Source organism: Sander vitreus, chromosome 23 (genome assembly GCF_031162955.1).
Source record: "Sander vitreus isolate 19-12246 chromosome 23, sanVit1, whole genome shotgun sequence".
In the NCBI taxonomy this organism is placed as follows: domain Eukaryota; kingdom Metazoa; phylum Chordata; class Actinopteri; order Perciformes; family Percidae; genus Sander; species Sander vitreus.
Window position 1 is genome coordinate 1018097 of NC_135877.1, and position 24606 is coordinate 1042702.

At 41.0% G+C, this 24606-nt stretch overlaps 1 protein-coding gene across 1 annotated transcript in view; it reads left to right on the forward strand.

Moving 5' to 3' along the window:
* Positions 1-24606, forward strand: part of cog5 (component of oligomeric golgi complex 5) — an 89867-nt gene that overhangs the window by 62357 nt on the left and 2904 nt on the right. The window contains exons 11-20 of the mRNA XM_078281613.1: positions 4191-4272; positions 8590-8794; positions 11626-11787; positions 13404-13503; positions 13747-13857; positions 18342-18404; positions 19735-19838; positions 22254-22491; positions 22612-22688; positions 23826-23952. Coding sequence (XP_078137739.1) covers positions 4191-4272; positions 8590-8794; positions 11626-11787; positions 13404-13503; positions 13747-13857; positions 18342-18404; positions 19735-19838; positions 22254-22491; positions 22612-22688; positions 23826-23952 — 1269 coding nt within the window. The remainder of the gene's footprint in view (positions 1-4190; positions 4273-8589; positions 8795-11625; positions 11788-13403; positions 13504-13746; positions 13858-18341; positions 18405-19734; positions 19839-22253; positions 22492-22611; positions 22689-23825; positions 23953-24606) is intronic.

A 24606-nucleotide genomic window follows, 5' to 3' on the forward strand; every position in this document is an offset into this window, starting at 1 on the left:
TAAATTCCCATAGAGGCAGGCAGACTTTTATTTTGAAAGGCCAGTTATTTCATGGATCCAGGATACTATGCATCCTGATAAAGTTCCCTTGGCCCCCCCATCATCACATACCCTTCACCATACCTAGAGATTGGCATGGTTTTATTTCAGTTAGCCTAATAGCTGGTTTGATTTGCATTGAGAGATGATTTTATGGACCCCAAGTACCCCAATCATGAAATTGCTTTCACAATTTTGATGAATGTTGTACTTTTTTGGGAATGGGAAGATAGCAAAACAGCAAGAAAGAAAGCAGAAAGGCTCCCATCCCACAGGCCAGTCACTTAATAGTACTAGTAGTATCAATAGTAATCATGGCAGCCATTAACACATTATCATGACTATCATCAGCGTCTCACTGTCTTACCTTCACAGAAACCTAGTTGTACAAATCAGAGCGTGAGACTGTTACTATGGAAACAAAGCTCTCACCAATTACCCAGAGACGGAGGTGTGAGTTGGAGACCTAATGACATGTCTAAATGCAAGGCTCCGCAGCAGGGCAGATGCACTATCACTCTGCCATGTGTCCACAGAAGAACGACTGAACAAACACATTGTTCTACTGTCAGCGGTCACATCTTACAGTAGCTGCATCAAAATAAATATATTTACACTGGAGGAGAAGGAGATAAAGAGAAGCACCTGAGATGAGCTCTAACTCATTATGAGGAAGACAATATTATTATATAGTCGGTAGTGTTGTGTAGCGTAAACACACCCACCCATCCCCAGGGATTTTTTATGCCTACTTACACAGGTCAGTACTGTACGCTCCTGTGCACCTTTTCTCTCCTCAGTCCGGGTATCATTTGTTTTGTCCTCGCCTCGATCCTGGTTTCTTCATGTAATAGGAATTAAGTCACCGCTCATTCTACAGGGAGAGACAAACAGACTCTGGTGGACAGACCTGGAGAAGATCATTCCTACTTTATTTCCTCCTGGTTTGAATACTGTTTCCGTCATTCAGCTCTCAGCAGGAGAAAGATCTCATGTGCTACTGCTCATGCAGAATATGCTCCCAGAGATAAGACTGTATTACTCCAGTCCCTGCTACTAGGCTCTGGTTTCCTGTCAGTTTCACTACATTTTCGGATGTTAATGAACAACATGAACAATGTTTACATCAAACTGAAATTTGCGAATCAATGTTTACAGAAAAGCCTCACAGTATTATTCACAGTATCTATTATAACGGCAACTTGTGCTCTAAAAGTAACTATATAACAGGCTTTTTTTAGCGCATTCAAAGAAAAGTTTTGGTCGACACCACATGGTGCTATAGTGTGATCAGATGCCGGCTTAAAAACTTTAAGTCTAAAAGCTGCTTAATTTCTTGCTTTAAGGTCTGGGCCCTCATCTGTAGTAATTCTAAATTAGTGTTTTTATTCTTATTCTTACATTGATGTAGTTATTGTAAAACTATTTTAGACAAGAGTTTTTATAATAAAGTAGTTAATTATTCTGTTTTGTTCTGAAGCAACCATACATGCCATAAAGAATGTGAATAGCTGAACATTCCAGTCATATGTTATTCACAAGCTACATTATTACGTTTTGGTATTTAAGCAGAATTTTAAGTTTTTTTTATCTCCAATAGAACTAATCTCCGTTTGAACTAACACGCCCAAACCTCATATCTCATCAACATTCTGGTATACTGGGCATAAACAGGAGGCAGCATGTATACTCCGCCCGCTGCTGGTAGTTGCCATGGTAACGTTAGTAGCTTAGTCTCAGAGAACGAGACAACATAACCCATTTAAGCGGCGAAATATTGGCGTCAGTGTCTGTTTTGCCAAAGGTCTCCATTTGCGGCCGTTGAGACTGAAACACAACCCCGCAGATTCCAAACCAAAACGGGTCAGAAGTGTTTCCTAATGTCTCCGGTTTAGGGGCTCGGAAACGCCAGAGATAGGGGAATGAGAGGGGGAAACACCAGAGCAGGGGGAATGAGAGGGGGAAACACCAGAGCAGGGGGAATGAGAGGGGGAAACACCAGAGCAGGGGGAATGAGAGGGGGAAACGCCAGAGCAGGGGGAATGAGAGGGGGAAACGCCAGAGCAGGGGGAATGAGAGGGGGGAACACCAGAGCAGGGGGAATGAGAGGGGGGAACACCAGAGCAGGGGGAATGAGAGGGGGAAACGCCAGAGCAGGGGGAATGAGAGGGGGGAATGCCAGAGCAGGGGGAATGAGAGGGGGAACGCCAGAGCAGGGGGAATGAGAGGGGGAAACGCCAGAGCAGGGGGAATGAGAGGGGGAACGCCAGAGCAGGGGGAATGAGGGGGGGAAACGCCAGAGCAGGGGGAATGAGAGGGGGAAACGCCAGAGCAGGGGGAATGAGAGGGGGAAACGTTGCAAAAGATATTCGTTTATAAACCAAAATGCAGCAATGTACTGTAAATGTAGCCTTACATGACATTTCAAAAGCATTACTCTGCCTCTACAACAGACTCCACTCTTCTGGTTTCAGTCTTTCCTCTAGATGTTGAAACTGGCTGCAGAGATTTTCCCATTCAGGCCCAAGAGCATGACCACTCAAGTTCTTCCACATCAAACTGGGAAAAGCATTTCTTAATGGAGCAGGCGTTGTGCACAGGGGCATCATCATGTTACAACAGAAAAGGGATACACTGTTGATACAGAGATGGAAGCACAGGATTTTCTGAAACATCATGGTGTGCAGTAGCATTATCATTCCCCTTCATTGGAACTAACAAGCCCCACACCAAAAGCTGTTTTTTCTGTTCTTTTCTATTTCACTTACATGCAGTCGGTCCATCAAGAAAGAAAAATGCAGTCACACATATTTGTGAAAGTGTAGAAACTGACGATGTGGTGGAATGATTGATTGATAGAATTAGTCTAAATCCACGACGTTCCACTTCCGGCGTTGCTCCATTGCCACCGGGAATTCCGCCGGATGTCCCTCATTTCGGCCGGATATCTGTCCCCTTCCTCTTTCTCTGTGTTGGCGTTCTAACCTCTGGTGGATTTGTGAGGACTATGGTTAACTGCTCCTCAGATCTCTGCAGGGTAAATCCAGACAGCTAGCTAGACTATCTGTCCAATCGGAGTTTTCTGTTGGACGACTAAAACTACTTTTGAACGTACACATGTTCCACCAAAACAAGTTCCTTCCTGAGACTATTTTGCAGAGGCACCGTTGCTCCGCTCGGTGCTTAAGACGATTGTGATTGGTTTAAAGAAATGCTGAAAATGCTCCCGGAATGCTGTGTGCAGTAGCCAGACCTTTCTCCACAGCGCTTTGGAGGAAGGTCTGGCAAAGTGAGACTAGAGGGGAATACACAGACACACATGTCCAATCCCATTAAATAATTAAAGAACTTTCCTTCAGGCTCAGTGTGTTGAACTGTGAGTGTGTGTTTGTGTGTATGACAACACTTACTGCTCCTTTTCTTCTCTATTAGTAGTTACACATAGCTGTTTTCCACAGGCTTTGAGTTTGGTATGTCTTAATATTGTATGAAGGATGTCTGCACTAACTACCACAGTAATAGCAGTATTAATGATGGTTGTGATGTATAGTGGTCATTTTAATAACCTTATTAAATATTGTGATTGCAACGATGAAGGATTATTTGTCTCAATTTCAAAATTATTGTTTTATTGCACTTCTGCACATCAACAAAAATTTCAGTTCACAAAAGATTCATTTTCTAGAGCGTTAACTTCAGCTATTATTGTTTTGTAATTTTCAAATTATAAAAAATCATTGCTGTGTTGTTTTGGAGTGCAGCTACCATCCTGAGACCACATTTCAGTTTGGTTTACAACACAAAACACCCAAATGCTCTCTGCTTGTATCTCCACCTCAACTGCTAATTTCCTTCCATTCATATCTGCATTCAGATGTTTGAAGCCAGTCTGCAAGTTTTTTGGGGGGGGGTACAAAAGGGATCAATTTATTACATCTCCAAAATGTTCAAAAGTTTGAGAAATGTGAAAGAAAATTGAATGCTTGTTCATAGGACCATCATCAGCACAACTTCAATAGACTTATTACTTAAAGAAACTTAAATAGGCAATTAGACAGAAGGTGTTTCCTATCAACTCACCAGCTCATGTCACTCACAAAGCAAGGATACACCATAATTCTTGTTTTTCTATTCTCTCTTCCTGATGACAGGATGGTCAGCCTGATATCCTCTACACCTTCTGGAATGATGTAACCAAGACACTTAGTGAGGAGTTTCACAGAGCAACTGAAGGTAAGACTGCTAAAGCTGCCAATTCAAAGGGAAGATGAATTACTCAGAGAGTTTCAATCTTTAAAAGGTCTCTAAGACTAGCAGTAGATAGCTGCTTCACCAGCAACAGCACAAACAACTAGTGGGAGGTCTCATTTAGAAAGCCATAATCATCAGGCTGTGACAAGAGCTCAGTTATCAGCAGGAAATCAATGGGGCTGCAAGTAATAGAAGGCCTGTTGATCATGGAGCTATCAGAGCACACAGCAATCTTATTGAACCAGTGTTGGCCTGCAAAATTGTGTAAGAATTGGTGTTTCTTTGCGATTTGGCGGCCCTACAGTCCCAGAGTGCAAATTACTTATACACCACTGCCGTAAATATGGATTTTAAACCAGCTTTGTGTCATTTTTATGTGGGCAGGGTGTTTAGATGAACAGGGTTCGGATTCCCTCCGTGATACGTTTCCCGTCATCCGGCGGCTCTCGGCAGACTTCTGCTGCTCTGCTGCATCGGGACCTCTGTGCACTGGCGCCACGGAGGGAAGCCAAACACCCTCTGTCCACACTAACATGACACAGAGCTGGATTTAAATCAGAAAAATGTGTTTTTAAAGCTACAGTTGGTAGCTTTTATAAAAAAATATGTTTTTGTCATACTTGCTCAAACTGTCACTATATTCTACTTGAGAAAGATCATCTGTGTGTAATGGAGACTTGATAATTCGGACTGTAGCTGGTTGGGAATATGTGAGAAATGCAGTCGGATGCTCTGATGATATCTTCAATAGATTTATTGACAGCAGGCAGATAATTGTCTGTGTGTGGTTCTACAAAAATACAAGTGAAAAGAACATATCAGCATACAAGTACAGACAACAGTGCTGACAGGATGCAATCATTAAGGCTAGTTAATGATGATTATATACCTAACTTAATTAACTAGCTGCTTATACCAAATAACCAAACCAAATAACCACAATTATATACATCAGCTCCTTATTAGATTAAACATTCTTGTTGCCGTTGTCTCAGTAACAGCAACTCAAAACATAGTTCCATCTTACCCAACCATTGTGAAAACTCCAATAATAATGACATACTATTATGTAAGTACACACAAGCACAGTATTAGTGTAATACTTATAATACTAAGCATTAACATGCAGCTGGCTAACTTTATGCTAACATAGTGCATTTTAACTGAATATCCCAGAACATACAACATCAATATAAACCTAAGGTCCCGAAATACACATATACATTTCACACCAGTGTACTCAAATGTCTCTGAACGCACACATGCACGGATGACGACACAGACGACAACTATACACTTTAGAAATATCTACGATGCTTTTCTCTCAGCCACTCTCACCACTAACTCAAAAATGAAACTTATCAGCCAGAGCATGCAGGTGTCCTCTCCGCAACCCCAAAACAAAGGCGCTGATTGGCTGATCCCCGCCACCCAAATTGTTGAGACATAAGTCTGATTTTGCATCCACGCATTCCAACTTTTTCTTTTCTGCAATTGCTGAAGTCCAACATGAAAACAAATGAGAGCGTGTGCATCCAAAAGCTAAGTCAGTTGTAGCACACAGGCATCATTAAGAGAAAATGATCATTGTTAAGCTAAGTGCCTCTCAGGAATTGAACAATTTGGAACGGGTTCTAAATGGGAGCTGATTGTTGTTTCATCTCCCTAATCATCCCTCTCTTGTTCCTCCATCTCACCGGAGTCTCTCTGCAATCAATTGTGAAATAAAGCAAACAAATAAAATGCCATTACCCCTTTTCAGAGAAGTTTAAAAAATATATAAATGAACATAGGTTGTATGAGTGAATCTTTCTAAGAGTAGGGAAAAAGAAATATGCTAATAATGCTAATGACGACATCTCGCTCTCTCTCACACACACACACACACACACACACACAGACACACAGATCATTATGAAGGCATCTCAGTAGAGAGTTGTCTGATTACACAGAATAACAAAGTGAGAACAGGAGAGGCGGATTTGGCTTCTTGCTAACATACTAACTGGCACTTTACTGAAGTGTGTGTGTGGGTGGTTTGGTGTGTGTGGGTGGTTTGGTGTGTGTGGGTGTGTGTGTGTGTGTACGCAAGCTGTGTGCTAAAGATATTCTGGAACAAAAATAAATAAGCAAAAGGATGACATACTTGCTTGTTAATATGTGAGTAATATAGAGGCTTTAATATATGATTACTGATTGTCCTTAGTTTCCATTTTCTTTCTCCAAAGTTCAAAAATACACCTACACGTCTAAAGTTCACCGATTAACACATTTAGTTATCATATCTACTCAGTATCTCGTGTTTAATCCGTACACAGCAATGGAAAACCAACTTTTGTGGTTTAAGGGGGAGTTGCACTATTTCTTGCTGATAAAGGTCAGGTGCAGTGACTGTGTACGGCTTCCTAGAGTCTTGTCATTGCAGTGAGGTTGCCAGGTTTGGTACCATCATATCTGGCAACCTACAGGAGACACTGTACAGAAGTGCTGGGTTGATGGAAACAAATGTTGTTTGAAACAAGTTGTTCTAGCACCTTAGTCCTCCTAAAACCACAAATTGTAGCTTTTTCAAATTTCTGTTGGTGTATGTATCCAACGCACAAGATGCAATGCATTAATCATTAAGCTGTAGGGTTAGTCAGTCAAATATAGGGCTACACATAGACCATTTCAATGATACATTGTGGTTATTTTTCATATTTGATTTTGCTAACATGATGTGATGTTCCTGCACAAGCTGTGTGGACAAAAACAACATTTAAACAATTTTAGGCACTATTTTGTCTAGAAGTGGAATATACATGGTTGGTCTAAATCAGGGCTGTAGCCAAGCTGTTGAAATGACGGCAATTGGTTGTTGTCAGTCACGTGTGTTTATTGTCTGTGATGTCACCATTATGGTGGTATAACTACAGCAAGCTACAGCAAGCGGTACAGTAAACAACACCAGTAATAACGTTATCCGACCCATTAAATCGTCAAACTGAAGAGGCAAAATATGAGAATACCATATCGAGACAAACTCGGCAAAGATTCAGTTTGGCTTGGCTATTTGGCTAAATTGTCCACTTACAACATAGATCCATCATTAACAACATCGATCCGAGTGCTGCTGACCTGGTGTTCCGACGATTTAGTATTATGACATCTTTTGAGATGTCATACAGATGTTTTTGATAACAAACAGGGATGAGTGTACTTAGATATTCTAAAAATCTATTCTAAAAATAAAATTAAAAAAATTGATAATTTTTGCTACAAGTGCTCTAAATAGCCTGTCTGTTTGGGAGCCAAATCGTGGCGCATAAACTGTGTCAAAGAAATTAAACTAACTCAACTTAATTTTACTTTATAACCGCGGTGGTAATGTCAAGCGACTAAGCCTGTTTGGAAATGAATACCTCCACTTAATTTCATTAACAATAATAAAGACGTAATATGTTCGTCAACAACCTTTTTTCCATGGAACTCAACTGTGATGATATCAACAATATTATTATGGACGAAAAAAGACGAGACTAAATTGTCGTAAAATTAGCTAAATGTGGCTAAAACTAGCAAGCATTTTGAAGGACTAAGACTAAATCTTACATAGCTTTCAAAATGAACACTGCTCCACTGAGTGTATTTCACTGAGTGTTTTTGAGTCGTTAACCTGGGTGTGTTTTTTAGGGGGGGATTTGGTGATTTAGGGGCCCCAGGCAAACAGCGCTTGGCTTTACTTTTCACCATTTCTCTTACTGGGAATGTTGGTATTAGCAGTGGTAGAAGAAGTACTCAAAATTGTTTTCTATTTTATAGTTTAACTATACCGCACAGTACAGGTCCTGCATTCAAATAATTACTTCAAGTGAAAAGAGAGGCATTATATCAGCACAATTACATATATTTAACGTCTGTTCAAGGTGGAGCTTTCAACCCTAATACAATGCTGAATAGTTTAATGCATAATAATGCATCATATTCTTTGCGTTCTGCACTAAACCCATCCACCCTCCTTTCTCTTATACTAAACAGCTATTTTGTATGTATTTATTTCTGTATATATTTATTTCTTACTAATATGTTTGTTTGTTTGTTTGTGTATGCACCTATCACCAAGGCAAATTGTTGGGTTGCTTAGGGGTCCTTCTGTAACTTATTTCTGGGTACAATGGTTTTGGAGGAAGCTAAGCATTAATACCACAGGCCAAGCAATCATCCTGTTCCAAACAGGCACGTTTTGAACGGGCCCTGCACTAGTTGTATGTATAAGCAGGTTCCTCACTGCCTGTGTGTGTGCCGTTTTTTTCTCTCTAGCTTCGTCCTTCCTAAAGCAGGCGTTTGAAGGAGAGTTTCCTAAGCTGTTGCGACTGTACAACGAGCTGTGGCGCCGCCTGCAGCAGTACAGCGCCAGCCTCCAGGGGGCGCTAACAAGCAGCGGAGGAATGGACGCGTCTCTGGACATCACCACCACAGACACAGACAGCCAGGACCTCTTCACACATGGAAAACAGGACTACAAGTGAGCCGACACAAAGACAGCAACACAATCAGTCACTTCAGAGTGTGATCACACCTGCAGGCTATTTTGTTTGGTGTGAAGCAGGGGGAAGAAGTTTATTTTGGAGCATATTTGTGCTTTGTATAGATTAACACTTTAATTACAAGTTCAGTTATAAGTGAACAAGCACTTGTAAAGGCTTCCTCAACTAACAAGCAGAGTTCTGGTCACCTGTGTCATCTATGTCCAGTGCCAGAACCTGTAACTGCAACCCATTCTCACTCCCAACTCATAAAATACTGAAGCTTGGTCAGTGGTTCTCAGCGTCAGATATACCTACGCAAAAATCACCCTTAAGCGTCTGTATGGGATGCACCAAGAATAGCAGCAGCTCGACTGCAGAGCTGTAAGATGACATAGTATTACAAAAAAAAAAAAATTACAAAAGTATAGAAAGGATCCCTTCAGAGATAAACCTTTAAAACCTCTGAGACCTTTCTGTTTAACCAGAAACAGCTCTGAAGTCGCTAGAGCTAAACCCACCAGACTTAAAAAAGCAATACTTTTAGCGTGTATAGAGCCAACATATTTTCACATGTAAATCAGTAAACTATGTGTTTATTTCAACCAAAACTAGAGTTGTGATGGTTAGAAAAGTGGAAAGACAACCCAAAACGACATTTCATAGTTTTATTTTGTTTCTGTCGACTTTGAATTAAGTGTGTTTTACGATGCTAAAATTACTGTTTATTTACATGGAGTCTGGTGGCTTTAGTGAACGCGATTTTGCGTATGTTTTTATGTTTAAAAAAAGGATCTTACTCTTTAACAGAAAGGTCGACCTCCTTAGAAATCTTTCCATAATGTTATCAGACACTTAGAATATTAATCTGAGTCTGTCAGCGGCAAAACGAGCACTTTAGTGAAGGTAAATACAAGCTGGACAATTAACTTATATTGTAGCTTGTTTCACCGCTGCCGACTGCAGAGATCTCTCTTAATACTGGACCAATGTCAAAGATTGTTGTTCCCATCAGTCACTGAGACACAAAAACAGGAAAATAGGGTCCAAGTAAACACCAAGTTACTTGAATGATAAACTAAATAACAACAAAAAAGGACTATTTTAAAATTCTGAACTCCCGTCTGTTGCTATTCAACTGCTGCTGCAAACAGCTGCTCAGCTTGACAGATGTCCCTGGGACGAACAATACGGTTGCTCTAACTTTATCTCTCCATTTACTGCTACCGCTAAAATGCATTCATACTTGGAGCAGGAGTGTCGCTAATACATCACTTTTGTGTTGATTTAGTTGGAAGCATGTGTAATTAGAGTCAGCTGTCTGATTTTTAATCAGTTAAATTAATAACGGCAATGAAGTCCAGCTTCACAGTAAAACAATGTCCAAACAAGATACGTTTGACAATACTAAAGCCCAGGCACAAATTGCTTGATTTTTGATTATTACATTGTTTTACAATGCATTGCATAGCAGGAACACAGGGGCTGCGTCTGAAAACCCTCCCTATTTACTATATCGTGCACTGCATTTACTGACTGCTATTTAGTTTGAGTGTATGAATCCTGACGATAAATATTATGGTTTACTTTCTTCTAACATCCCCACAATGCAATGCCTCATGTTTTGTAGATATAAATGTTCCCATTATGTGACACACTACACGTGTCAGTGATGACACAAAATGATGATGAAGTGGCCAAAATCTCAACTGACAAGATTTTTGCACAAGCCTAAAGATAATGTTAGTTCATTGAGAAGTGATGTGTAGAATTCCAGTCTTGTGTTACCTTATACAAGGAAGAACAATCAGTTCAAGAAAAACAACCATGCAACCTATTAAGTTTAGGTATTGGCATTGGTATCAGGAGAGAAGAAAAGGGCTCGGTGCATCTGTTGTATGGTAGCATGGAGCGAGAGACCGTGTTTGTAAAGAAGGTGGGAGGGAGAACTGTGAAATGAAGCAGGAGCAGAGAGGGAGGAGAGACTGAGGAACAAAGGAGTGATTTAACAGGTGGATGGAGAAGGAGTGAAGACATGACAGAAACAGCAAGCAACAAGTCCTTTCTTGTATGAGCACTAATGACAGGAGCAGGTGCACTGGTGCTTGTAAGCACACTGTTAGATAACAGAGTTCATGTGCTCACCAGTCAATCAAGCTGCTGGCTACAAACAGTTAACACAGCTTCAGGAAAACACATGTCAGACACACATTTCAGCCTCGTCAAGCCCTCATGGAAACATATCTGCTCTGTTTACAGCTTTGAAATATTTGAAGTTTTGTTAAGCCATGATGCAAGTATACATTGGACAGTTTGGACATTTTCCCTTTCTTGTCCTATATCACAATAATATACAGTCGTGAGATAATGTTGAATACAGCATGCACACACCCACACCCACACAGCGCACGCACACACGGACGTCTGCGTGTAATAGGAGGAGATACAGTGGCATTTTGCTTCCATTTATGTCTGCACTTCAAGTGCTCCATTAATAAATGCCAGCAGATATTCTAGCCAATTAGAGGATATTATATGTCCACATGAGACAATAAAAGGATTGTGGCTATCATTATACCATGATAGATTTGAAATGTTGAATTTTTATAGGCTACCTTACAGTAAAGTGATGCTATTTTCTGATCTTATTGCCTTGTTGTGGCCGACATTTACCATATCCATGTTACTATTAATAATGGTTTCTCAAACACACATATCGATTATGTATGTGCATTCTGCATCTTTTTTTATTTTTTGTCTTTCTCTTTGTGTGTGTGTGTGTGTGTGTGTGTGTGTGTGTGTGTGTGTGTGTGTGTGTGTGTGTGTGTAGCCCAGAGAAGGCTCTGAAGGACTCTCTGCAGCCATACGAGGCAGCCTACCTCTCCAAGTCCCTCTCTCGCCTGTTTGATCCCATCAACCTAGTGTTCCCTATGGGCGGCCGCAACCCGCCCTCCAACGATGAGCTGGACAGCATCATCAAGACCATCAGCAGGCAAGCACAGTACATGCCATTTTGGCTGCCTTACAGCAAAGACCCACTGGAAGTGACAGAATCAGCCAATAAGATAAGCCTTTACTGATCCCCAGAGGGGACATTCTGGTGTTGCAGCAGGGTGATAGGCATTAGCGACTTTTAAGGTAGAAAATAACAGTGTCATGACGTAACACAAAATATTATTTATTCTGACAGAGAAAAGTTAAAGTCACCTTTTAGAATATTACTTGAGTAAAAGTCTTTCTACTTAAGTACAGTAACTAAGTATTTATACTTTGTTACATTACAACACTGCTTCTATTGAAGTCAATACAAACCATATAAAATCCAAAATGATTCAGGATTTTTGCTTCGCTCCCTGATTGAAGTGCTGATCAGTATCAGTGTGTGTGGTGTTGCCACTGGTCGCTGGAAGATGTATTACATTAGTGTTTTAAGTGCTGGTATTACTGCAATATACGGTAGCTTTCGGAGGTGACCATCCAGGTCCTGGATCTGGATCAGCGGCAGGGAATAAACAGTCCGCAAAGGAAGGAAGAAACCCAGAGACGAGTCCATCTACTGTTATGGATAATCAAAGCACAGAAAACACAGAGATGATTAAAGGTGAATATTGCAAATGTTTTATGTAATTAATCACAGGGAAGTTACCAGGGAAAAGGTCTCACCCGATCAGTTTTCCCCAGCATCTCCCAAAGAACACAAAGATACATAATGATTTTATACTTGTCACAAAACAAGAAGTCTATGCTCATTGGAAAGCAGCCAAATGAATATGTTTCTAAACCAATGAAAAGATTTTGTTACAATAACCTTGCTCATTAACCAATGACAAGCTTTTGCATGTCTCCATACAATTTCATACTGTATATATAGCTTTTTCTTCGGTCATTCAGAGATACTGTCTTCTTCACCAGTGACAGGCTGTCATATTATATATATGTCATAGTTTATTAAAAAGATAGATTATAAAGACAGTCACGTTCATGTTTACTTGCGGAAGCCATCTTGGAAACCAGTCATGACTAGTCGAACGCCGTGCAATGTGGAATCTCCATAGACAGTATGGAGATTCCAACAATAAACTATCTGTACACTTACAACGTTGTCAATGCTTCGGTTCACATTTAGAGACCCTAATTATGCTAACATTAAAGTGTGGTGATATTTCGAGCCTTTTTAGTGGTATTAAATAGCAATTTAATTTGAGTGTCCTCATGCCCTAAATACTAGCATTGTAAGCTAACCAGCGGTCCGCGGTAGTTAATAACCCCTAGGTTTTGCGCCGGAATTGTCCTTTAATGATCTGACCAACAATAACATCATTTGGCCCTCCCTACTCTGCAAAAAAACATGAGATGAATCATTATTGATAAAAACAGTATGCACCCAGTGCCCCATGTCATTCCCCCTCTCTCTCCCCTTTCATGTCTTCAGCTGTCCTGTATAAATAAAGGCCTAAAATGCCCCAAAAAATTATCTTAAAAAACATAAATAAAACATTATGTACCCAAGCTACCGTTTAACTACAAACACGCTGAATATCTTACGTTTGATTATTAGCCAGGTAACATTATTTTAATGGGTTGGATTGTTTGTTTGTTTGTTTGCAGTGAGCTGAATGTAGCCTCAGTAGATCCCAACCTGTCTCTGGCTGTGTCCAAGAATGCTGCCAAGACCATCCAACTCTTCTGTGTCAAGTCTGAACAGCTGGTGTGTACAGCATCTTGTGTGTATGTGTGTGTGTGCGTGTGCACATGTTGGTCGGTCTATAGGTCTGAATCAAAATCTGTTTCTTCTTAACCCACCACATGTCCATAACACAACAAAAGAGTGTTTAAATAGATAGATAAATCCACAGTATAACCAAAGCAACAAAATGTGATGTATTGCAATTGCTTCTATTGTCTTTCATTGTGTACACACCATGCTCTGCCTTCCTGTGTCCATCTGCAGCTGTGCACTCAGGGTGAAGCCAGTCAGGTGATTGGTCCATTGACAGAGGGCCAGAGGAGGAATGTTGCTGTGGTCAACTCCCTCTACCGTCTGCAGCAGGCTGTCACCAAGGTAATAAATACTGTCTGTCTGCTGAACTTCAGAACGTCAGCTGTCTGTGATCAGATTTAAAGAGGAATGTTACTATAGCACTGCCATAGTGAGGTCGTTTCATCACCAACGACATCTCACCGCAATAATCCAAAAATCTTATCGTCATTTTGATGTCAAGCTTGCTTTCCCACTTAATACAGTTCTTGAAAGTGTTAAGTATGAAATTTAGTTAATACGTTTCTTTATCATAAGACTGACTATATACATATATATTACAGAAATGTAAACATGTAATTAGGGCTGGGTGAATCCAATACTTTTTCAGCACCAACGGAATTGCCTCTAAAGTATTGAGTATCGGAAAATGCCTCGTCATTCAATACCCAATTTCAATATCTAAGGAGTGAATCTCATCAGAGTCAGTGAGCCAATCAGCATGCAGCATGCTTCTACCAAGATCTAATAATGTCTGTGATTGGCTGTCTAACGTTACACGTCGTAGAGACATGCAGGAAAAACTCTACGTTACACAGAGACAGGGCTCACGTAGTAGGAGATAAAACATAAATTAAAAGATTTGTGCAGTAATGTTGTTTTATAAAATTGGAATCGAAAAAAGTATCATTTAGGAACCGGTATCAAAGTCACTGTATTGGTATCGGTACTGTTATCTTTATATATTTTTGAACCCAGCCATGTAATGTACACACTTATAATAGTCTTGAACCTGGATCACAATATACAAGACGCAGCAGCCTCAGTTAACAAATTCCAATGATGACCCTTCAGCATGTGGCAGTAATCAAACACGGCTTGTTAAAAGAATTTTAACAGATTTAGCATTGCATTGTTGGACTCAAGATGGACAGTTTAAAACAAAGAATCAAAATAAATGCAGCAGAACCAGAGATATCGTATTTTTTTATTTCATACATTCTTCTATCTTGTCAAAATCTGGAGCCTACATTACCCACAATGCACCCCGACTGCCGACAGTTCAGTCGGGGATTCACTTGAGGACATTTATCAGACTACACACAGCTCGCTCTGGAGCCACAACATTTTCATCCTGGTGGCCGAGTGGTTAACGTGCATAGTACATACCATAAAATGTCTTCGGTTGGATTCTGGCTGGGGACCTTTGCTACATGTAAACCCTGTCTTTCCCTCTCTGTTTTCTGTCTACATCTCTACTGTAACTCACTAATCCAATGAAATCAAAAATGCTAAAAAAAAAGCAAAGTAATTATATTAAGAGAGAAGAGGTTCTCTCACAGGCAACGTTGGTGATGGATTTTAAAACATATCTGGCAGTTGAAGCCCCTTACGTAATGGCCATTTTGAGCATGAGCGACGCTCAATTTCATGATTTATATGATCTGCAGTATGGTCTGTTAAAAGTTAATTTCTTAAATGCTGTATATACTGTACACTTATTTTCTCGATATTCATACTTTTCTACATGAAAAACTGCATGGATGAAAATTGAAAGTGTATGGTCTTTTGCACTACAAGGAGAAAGAAACCATTTGATCTGAGAAGAATCTCCTCAACAAGTTAAACTTTTTCTTTAGATTGTCCACAGGTGTGACAGTGACATCCACATGGCACACTCATTAGCACACACAGCTCTCAAACTGTGTGTGTGATTGAACTGTTAGCTTTCTAATGCATAGAGATGTCGTGTGGACACACAAACACAAGTACATGAAAGGAAGCAAAGGAAATTAAAGGGTGATAAAAGGAAAAGCAGGGTGCAATGTGTTCTTTCAGCCTCCTCCATTAAAGATGTATGGTGTGTCCTGGCACAGCAGCCAGGGATGATTAATAGCCTAAAAAAACAGATTACTTCAGCATTAAATATTTAACCTCAAGCCTTTAAAATTCCACTGTGTGAAAACAGAGTGACAATTTATTCCATACTGGCAGAGGGAGGGAGGGAGGGACAAAGACGGGATGTGAAATAGGAAGGGGTCGATAGGAAAACTAAAAATAAATCTTGATCTATCTGTGGGCAATAACTTTCGACCTCTTACCAATCTCCCTTTCATTATGTGTAGAAAGAGTTTTTTGTTGGTCAACATGTCTTAAAAGTCCTATGACATGCTGCTTTTTGGATGCTTTTATATAGGCCTTCTTGGTCCCCTAATACTGTATCTGAAGTCTCTTTTATATAGGCCTTAGTGGTCCCCTAATACTGTATCTGAAGTCTCTTTTATATAGGCCTTAGTGGTCCCCTAATACTGTATCTGAAGTCTCTTTTATATAGGCCTTAGTGGTCCCCTAATACTGTATCTGAAGTCTCTTTTATATAGGCCTTAGTGGTCCCCTAATACTGTATCTGAAGTCTCTTTTATATAGACCTTAGTGGTCCCCTAATACTGTATCTGAAGTCTCTTTTATATAGGCCTTAGTGGTCCCCCTAATACTGTATCTGAAGTCTCTTTTATATAGACCTTAGTGGTCCCCCTAATACTGTATCTGAAGTCTCTTATATAGGCCTTAGTGGTCCCCTAATACTGTATCTGAAGTCTCTTTTATATAGACCTTAGTGGTCCCCTAATACTGTATCTGAAGTCTCTTTTATATAGGCCTTAGTGGTCCCCTAATACTGTATCTGAAGTCTCTTTTATATAGACCTTAGTGGTCCCCTAATACTGTATCTGAAGTCTCTTTTATATAGACCTTAGTGGTCCCCTAATACTGTATCTGAAGTCTCTTTTATATAGACCTTAGTGGTCCCCTAATACTGTATCTGAAGTCTCTTTCCCGAAATTCAACCTTGGTGCAGAATTACAGCCACTAGAGCCAGTCCCACAATGACCTTTCCTTAGGATGTGCCATTTATGTGTCTGTTGCTTTAAATGCTATTGAGGAGGAGATGGGGGGGTCAAGGTGGAGGGTGGGGGTGTGGTCTTGACCAGCTTGCGGCCACGGTTGTAGCTCTATTTCCTCATGGACGGGCCAAATTCTCTGGGCAGCTGTGGACGGCAGGCAAAGCAGAGAAAGGTGAGGTAACCTTTCCCCTTATGACATCATAAAGGGAAGATTCCAGATCGGCCCATCTGAGCTTTCATTTTCTCAAAGGCAGAGCAGGATACCCAGGGCTCGGTTTACACCTATCGCCATTTCTAGCCACTGGGGGGACCATAGGCAGGCTAGGGGGAACTCATATTAATGTTAAAAAAACCTCATAAAATGACATTTTCATGCCATGGGACGTTTAAGTACCATAATGTTCCTAAAATTTCCAACATGGTAAAAATGTCATACTTACGTAGATGACAACTGCACACCTCTGGCACCGATGTCCCCAACAGTTTAAAATAGTTTTAATAATGCAACTCAAAAATCTTTCATCAGACTTCCCATTCCTGGTAAATGCCCATGTTATTCATATACTATGCCAAATTTGTAACGTAGGCTAATAGAGCCGAGAGCCGAGTCTATATCCTTGACGTTCCACTTCCGTGATTGCTCCGGTGCCGCAGGAAATTCCGTCTTTTTGCCGATGTCCGTCCCCTTCCTCTGTCTCTGTGTTGGCGTTCTAACCTCTGGTGGATTTGTGAGGACTATGGTTAACTGCTCCTCAGATCTCTGCAGGGTAAATCCAGACAGCTAGCTAGACTATCTGTCCAATCTGAGTTTTCTGTTGCACGACTAAAACTACTTTTGAACGTCCACATGTTCCACCAAAACAAGTTCCTTCCTGAGGCTATTTTCACACCGACTCCGTGCGGAGCTTAGCACCGCCCAAGAAGATTGTGATTGGTTTAAAGAAATGCCAATAAACCAGAGCACGTTTTTTCTCCCATCCAGGAATGGGAGAAAAACGAAAATTTAAACTATAGTAACCAATTGGACTATACCAGTAAGAGTTCCACCAGAGAAATATTGCAACAACCATATCATATCATATCTAGCTCTTTCTGATGCCAAGGACTGGTTCATTCTATGGGTTTCTCGTCATTCAATAACCAATTTCAATACCTAAGGAGTGAATCTCATCAGCTTCAGGCTCACATAGAAGCTGAGAAATAAATCAAAAGATTCGTGCAGTGGGCGCCCAGATAGCTCAGTTGGTAGAGTGGGCGCCCATATGTATGTAGAGGTTTACTCCTCGACGCAGCGTTTCCCGGGTTCGACTCCGACTTGCGGTCCTTTGCTGCATGTCATTCCCCCTCTCTCTCTCCTTTCATGTTTTCAGTTGTCCTGTCAAATAAAGGCCGAAAATGCCAAAAAAAATAATCTAACAAAAAAAAAAAAATGGTGCAGTATTGTGTAATGTTGTGATTTCTTTTTGTTTTATAAAATCGGTATCGAAAAAAAGTATCGTTTAAAAACCGGTATCAAAGTCACGATATTGGTATCGGTACCGGTATCGGAATTTTTTGACAGATACCCAGCCCTAGTGCTTTTTTAACTGGACTACCAAAGAAATCAGTGAAGAGATTTCAGCTTGTACTCCTGTTAACCCTTACCTTGTTGTGTTGTATTTGCAGATGATTTCAGGATTGGGGTCGTGTCCGCCAGCTGCAGCAGAGGCCATCTCTTCTTCTTTGGAGGTATCACAGCAAACACCCTCACACTCATTCTCTGGTATTCAAACTAGTGTAGTGATTTTTTATATTTTTTTTTGTATCATGAATGCTACTAAGCAAAGCTTTCTAAGCACACTTGGATCGGTAGAAGATTTATATTCTCCTGTGCTGAACTGTGTCTTTTACCTGCTGCATCACTGCTGTAGCATAATCACAGGGAACGGCGTCTTCTCGAGTATATTATTGGAATGGAGCTTTGTCAATTTACCACAGGCCTGACGCTCACATCCTTTTACATAACTGCATTAGAAACTAGGACTTGCATAGTCCATTTAAATCTCAGTGGAGCCTTGTATTAAGTGTGCAAGACCTATTTTTTTTAGATTTATGCAAAACCGTCTTGTGATGGGATCACACCAATACCACCAAAGGGGGTACTTCAGGCGCCCTTGTTTGGCCCACACCCACCTTTGAACTCTGCCTTTATTTTACTACATCTGTAATGTTTCATGACTGCATCTTGCATGGTTGTGACGCTATGACAAAATCTGTCCACAGACAGACACACACACACACACACACACACACACACAGTGACTGGCACTATCTTTGTGGGGACCTGTCATTGACATAATGTATTCCCTAGCCCTTTACCCTAACCATAACCTAATTCTGACCCTAATCCTAAAACCAAGTCTTAACCCTCAAACAGACCTTTAAAGTTGTGGGGTCCAGCATTTTGGCCCCACAAAGCTGTACAAGTATACTGTAGTCCCAGTTTTTGGACCCCACGATTATAAAGTTAAACAAGAACACACACACACACACACACACACACACACACACACACATAACCATGTTTCCACTGGGAGTCTGAGAAAACTGTCTGCTGTCTTTCTACTGTTCAACACTGAGACATGGAGCCTTTTGCGGGAGGTGTCAGGCCTCCCCATAAATCTGTCCCTATCTTGGGGAGGGGAGGGGCATGGTGAAGGAGAGACAGAAGACGAGGAGGGAGAAACAAAGACGGGGTGTTGTTTCTCTGCTGTTTAATTATGCTTAAAGCTTGACTGGCAGTAACCAGTCAGCAGTGACTCAACCACTGTTCACCCAGAGGCATGTCTCCCTGCACTCTCTCAATGTTTGTCTATAGATTATAGAAAAAAAACAGTAGAAGTTCCGGAGCCTCATCACATATTGGATTTGAGTTGCTGTTGGCGGAGCTGTGATTTCAGTAGCTGCTGAAAGGTTTTTGATTTGGAGTCAGGTTTTCTCTTTTCCTATGATTATATTTCCACCGTCCATTCTTTACAGAATGTTACATCAGAGGACTGACTTAGTGTGTTTAACTCAGGCAGTGCAGGTCCTGATGAGCAGTGCAGTGCAGCCTCTTCTGCAGTCAGTGAGTGACTCCATAGAGGCCATCATCATCACGCTACACCAAGAAGACTTTTCAGGGTAAGCAACATTTATCCTGTTTCCACTGCAGGAACTTTTCCAGGGACCCGGGAATCATTTCAGGAACTCACCTGTGTTTGGACTGGAGGAACTCCTAAATTTAGTTCCTCGGCTATAGTTCCTGGCCTCAGAAAAGTCCCTGCTCTGGGGGTAGCACTTTCCCATGGCCCTGGAACTATGGGGGTGCAGCATGCTGTGCTCAACAATGCTGACTGGTCAAACGCAAACCTCAGGCTGCTACAACTTGTGTACAGCTTCATGTAGTAAACAGCACTGGGTGCCACTAAAATAAAAATGAGGCCAAGGGTTGGATTTGTTTTATCTTCACATGTCTTCAGAAGCGGTGGAAAAGCAAACAGGAATGCACAATAAGGAGCTTTTTGGTCCTAGTTTTGTTCTAATACCGATATCGATATTTAGGAGGTAAAAAATCCAACCAACCGACTAATCTTGATCCCCATCACTTATATGTTATATATTTTTTCATTTTTTATTGTGACCAAGTTACAAACAGGAGCAGGACATTTTATAGTTGGAAAATCAGCTCATCACGGCCCTCTGGTGGACAAACTGTAATGGGACACCGTTTGTAAATGACCTCAAACATACCCTGGCATGTCTGCGCTGACATTAACACCAATACCAACATATCTCATATATATGGGCCTGGCTGATGGATTCATCTAGCTCTACTTTTCACACAAAACAACAGACTTGGTCAAGTGATGATCTAACAGTAACAACTGAAAATTGAATTTCCCCAAGAGGGATTAAGTACAAACCCCAATCCCAATGAAGTTGGGACGTTGTGTAAAACATAAATAAAAACAGAAAACAATGATTTGCTAATCCGTTTCAAACTATATTCAATTGAATACACTACAAATACAAGATATTTAATGTTCAAACTAATAAACTTTATGGTTTTTTGCAAATATTCACTCATTTTGATGCCTGCAACACGTTCCAAAAAAGCTGGGATAGAAGCTGGCTTTTGAACTTTGTGCTGATAACAATCTGGATGGTCTTTTTCCTCTTTGGCCCGGAGGACATGACGTCCATGATTTCCAAAACCAATTTGAAATGTGGACTCGTCAGACCACAGCACATTCTTCCACTTTGTATCAGTCCATCTCAGATGAGCTCTGGCCCAGAGAAGCCGGCGGCGTTTCTGGGTGGCGTTAATAAATGGCTTTGCTTTGCATGGTAGAGTTTTAACTTGTACTTGTAGATGTTACAACTAAAGGCCTTTTTATGGTTGTGCGTCGAATCGACGGCGTACCCATGCAGACCCCCCTGCATCTACGCCGGTCACGTGCATTCAATGTTGGTTTTCAGCCTTGCTGCTTACGTGCAGAGATTTTTCCAGATTCTCTGGATCTTCTGACGATATTATGGACTGTAGATGATGAAATCCCTAAATTCCTTGCGAAGGTATGTTGAGAAACGTTCTTAAACTGTTGGACTATTTGCTTACATAGTTGTTCACAAAGTGGTGACCCTCGTCCATCCTTGCTTGTAAATGACTGAGCCTTTTGGGGATGCTCCTTTTTTACCCAATCATGACCAATTAACCTGTTCACCTGTGGAATGTTGCAAACAGGTGATTTTTTTAAACATTCCTTAACTTTCCCAGTCTGTTGTTACCCCTGTCCCAGCTTTTTTGGAACGTGTTGCAGGCATCAAATTCAGAATGAGTGAATATCTGCAAAAAAACAATAAAGGTTATCAGTTTGAACATTAAATATCTTGTCTTTGTAGTGTATTCAATTGTATATAGGTTGAAAAGGATTTGCAAATCATTGTATTCTGTTTTTAATTTACGTTTTACACAACGTCCCAACTTCATTGAAATTGGGGTTTGTACTTCTTTGTCAGTTTTAACAATTTTGGACGGGGTTACTTTGACAATGTTCTAGAGCTGCTTGTGCTGAGACAGCATTTAATATTTGAGAAGCTTATTTTGTTACATGAAATTGGGGTGTCATATCGGCACGAGCATTGAAACATTAAAAATGATACTCGGCTCTGTACTGGAGCTCTGAGTGATTTAATTCAGTATCTCTGTGTAATCATTATTTGTAAGTGTTCATTTTAGTGTAGATTATTGGGAACTCCTTAGTGATTGTCAGAGCTAAAACCTTCTCGCTGTTATTTGGGTTTTATTATCCAAACAGCAAAATAGAGAAGAACATTTTTTTTTAGAAACAAATATTCTGAGTCAGTTTGTGTGTGATTTTATACTGAAGGCTAGTTGTTGTCTCTTTCAGTTTGAAGAACCAGGATGAGTCCACAAGTTTTTATTTAATTTGAATAAAAATGGTGTGTGTGTGTGTGCGTGTGCGTGTGTGTGTGTGCGTGTGTGTGCGTGTGTGTGTGTGTGTGTGCGTGTGCATGCGTGCGTGCGTGCGGCAGGCCTCTGTCCTGCCCTGATAAGCCAGATGTTCCGTGCTCCCTCTACATGAAGGAGCTGCAGGGCTTCATCTCCAGAGTGATGGCCGACTACTTCAGACACTTCCAGTGTGTGGACTTCATCTACGAGAGCACCGAGTCCATCGCTCGGAGGGCCATCGAGCTGTTCGTCCGCCACACCAGCCTGCTGCGCCCGCTGGGAGAGGGCGGCAAGATGAGGCTGGCGGCTGACTTTGCCCAGGTGAGGGAGAGCTTTGGGACACGCCGTCAGGAGGCTGATTCTAGGGCAGGGGGGTGGACAGATGATTCAGCAATGTCAATGAAATCTCTCTCTCTCTCTCTCTCTCTCTGTGTGTGTCAGATGGAGCTGGCAGTGGCTCCTCTGTGCAGGAGAGTGTCTGATTTGGGGAAACCTTACAGGATGCTGCGCTCCTTCAGGTGTGTATGCTCGTGCATCGTGGAGACCAACATCGCAATCATAACGAGGACGAGAAGTCCTTTTCATCCACATGTTTTAGCAGAGATGTAGGTCAGCACCTTACTTCTCTTTCTCTAAAAACAACCTCTTCTCACTTGCCTCTAGACTGGTATGGCTATACAAAAGTGTTATTTGTCCAAGTTTGCAGATATCGCTGAGATTTCTGTCTCCATCCTGATACAATGGAGGTGAATGGGATTCTTTTTCCTCAGACAATTACATACACAAAGTTACATATGAAATACTTCACAGCTAAGTGTTCTGCCACAAACATGTCCCAGTTGTGTGACAGTTTTCATGAAGACTGTATTTCCATAGAAAATAGTTCCTATGGAAACTGTTGCCAGTGAGGTGTATGGATTATCCAAAGTCATGTTTCGTGTCTGTTGAGTTTTTCCATTTTCAGTGCTTAAGCAGTCACCACCATTGTATTTGGGGTAGAAACAGAACAACCAGATGGTCATTTTGGTGAACTGACCCTTTACGTTGGGTTTGAAATGCTAAAGGACCATACCAGTCATTTTCAGTTTTAGCCCAGTATCCACAAATTGGAATACCTGCTTCAGACAGGTAATGCAAAAGATGAAGTCATCATTACACCTTTGTCGCATGGTAATATTGACGGTGGTAGGAATTAGTTGGTGTGTTTAAGTAAGAATGTGAGTTGCATATTGCAATCACAAGCTACATTATCAAATCCAGCCAGGAACAGGAAGTCGTTGAGATGATGTGAAGTCTTTGCATTAACGAGGTTGTTCGGCCGCTGACTCTGAGAGCAAATGTCAGTTTACTAAAAGCAGCATCGAGGAGAGGTTTGAAAATGATCTGTGCTTGCAACTGAATCACAGCACAGAGATAAGCTAAATGTAATAAAAAGGTATTAACTATGAAGGTGAGTGCAATGAATGACTTATCTCAAGTAGGTGTCATGTCACTGGAAGATGATTTCTCTACCATCCTGAAATGGACTGAAACCAGTCGGAACACTGATGTTGTGGAAAACTGTTCCTGCTTGTTTGGCTGGAACATGGAAAGACAGCAATGTGGTGTGTTGATTATACAGTGTATGACGTTTTATGGTGTGCTTTGTGTTCCAGGCCACTGCTGTTTCAGACCAGCGAGCTGGTAGCCAGCAGTCCCGCTGTGGGGGACCTGATCCCCTACAGCACCCTGCTGCACTTCTTCTTTACCAGAGCCCCGCCGGAGCTCAAGTCTCCTCACCAGGCCTGTACACACACACACACACACACACACACACACACACACCCCAACACACAAACAAACATACACACGCAGACACACAGACGCACACACACAGATAGGGCTGCAACTAACATTATTTTCATAGTCGATTAATCTGTCGATTATTTTCTCGATTAATCGATTAGTTGTTTGGTCTCTAAAATGTCAGAAAATGGTGAAACATGTGGATCAGTGTTTCCTAAACGCCCAAGATGACGTCCTCAAATGTCTTGTTTTGTCCCCAACTCAAAGATTTTCAGTTTCCTGTCCCAGAGGAGAGAAGACACTAGAAGATATTCACATTTAAGGAGCTGGAATCAGAGAATTTTTACTTTTGTCTTAAAAAAATTACTCAAACGATTATCAAAATAGTTGGCGATTGATTTAAAAGTTAACTAATCGATTAATCGTTGCAGCTCTACACACACACACACACACACACACACACACACACACACACACACACACACATGTACAGTTGTGTTCAAAATAATAGCAGTCCAACATCACTAACCTCATAAATCATTTTTTTTGGTAGAAGTGATATTTCTACATGGCAAATAATTTCCTAGTAAGTGTTGTAGAGTCCTAGAAAACCAACAGACCCACCAGTCATGACATGATGCTGCTCATTCT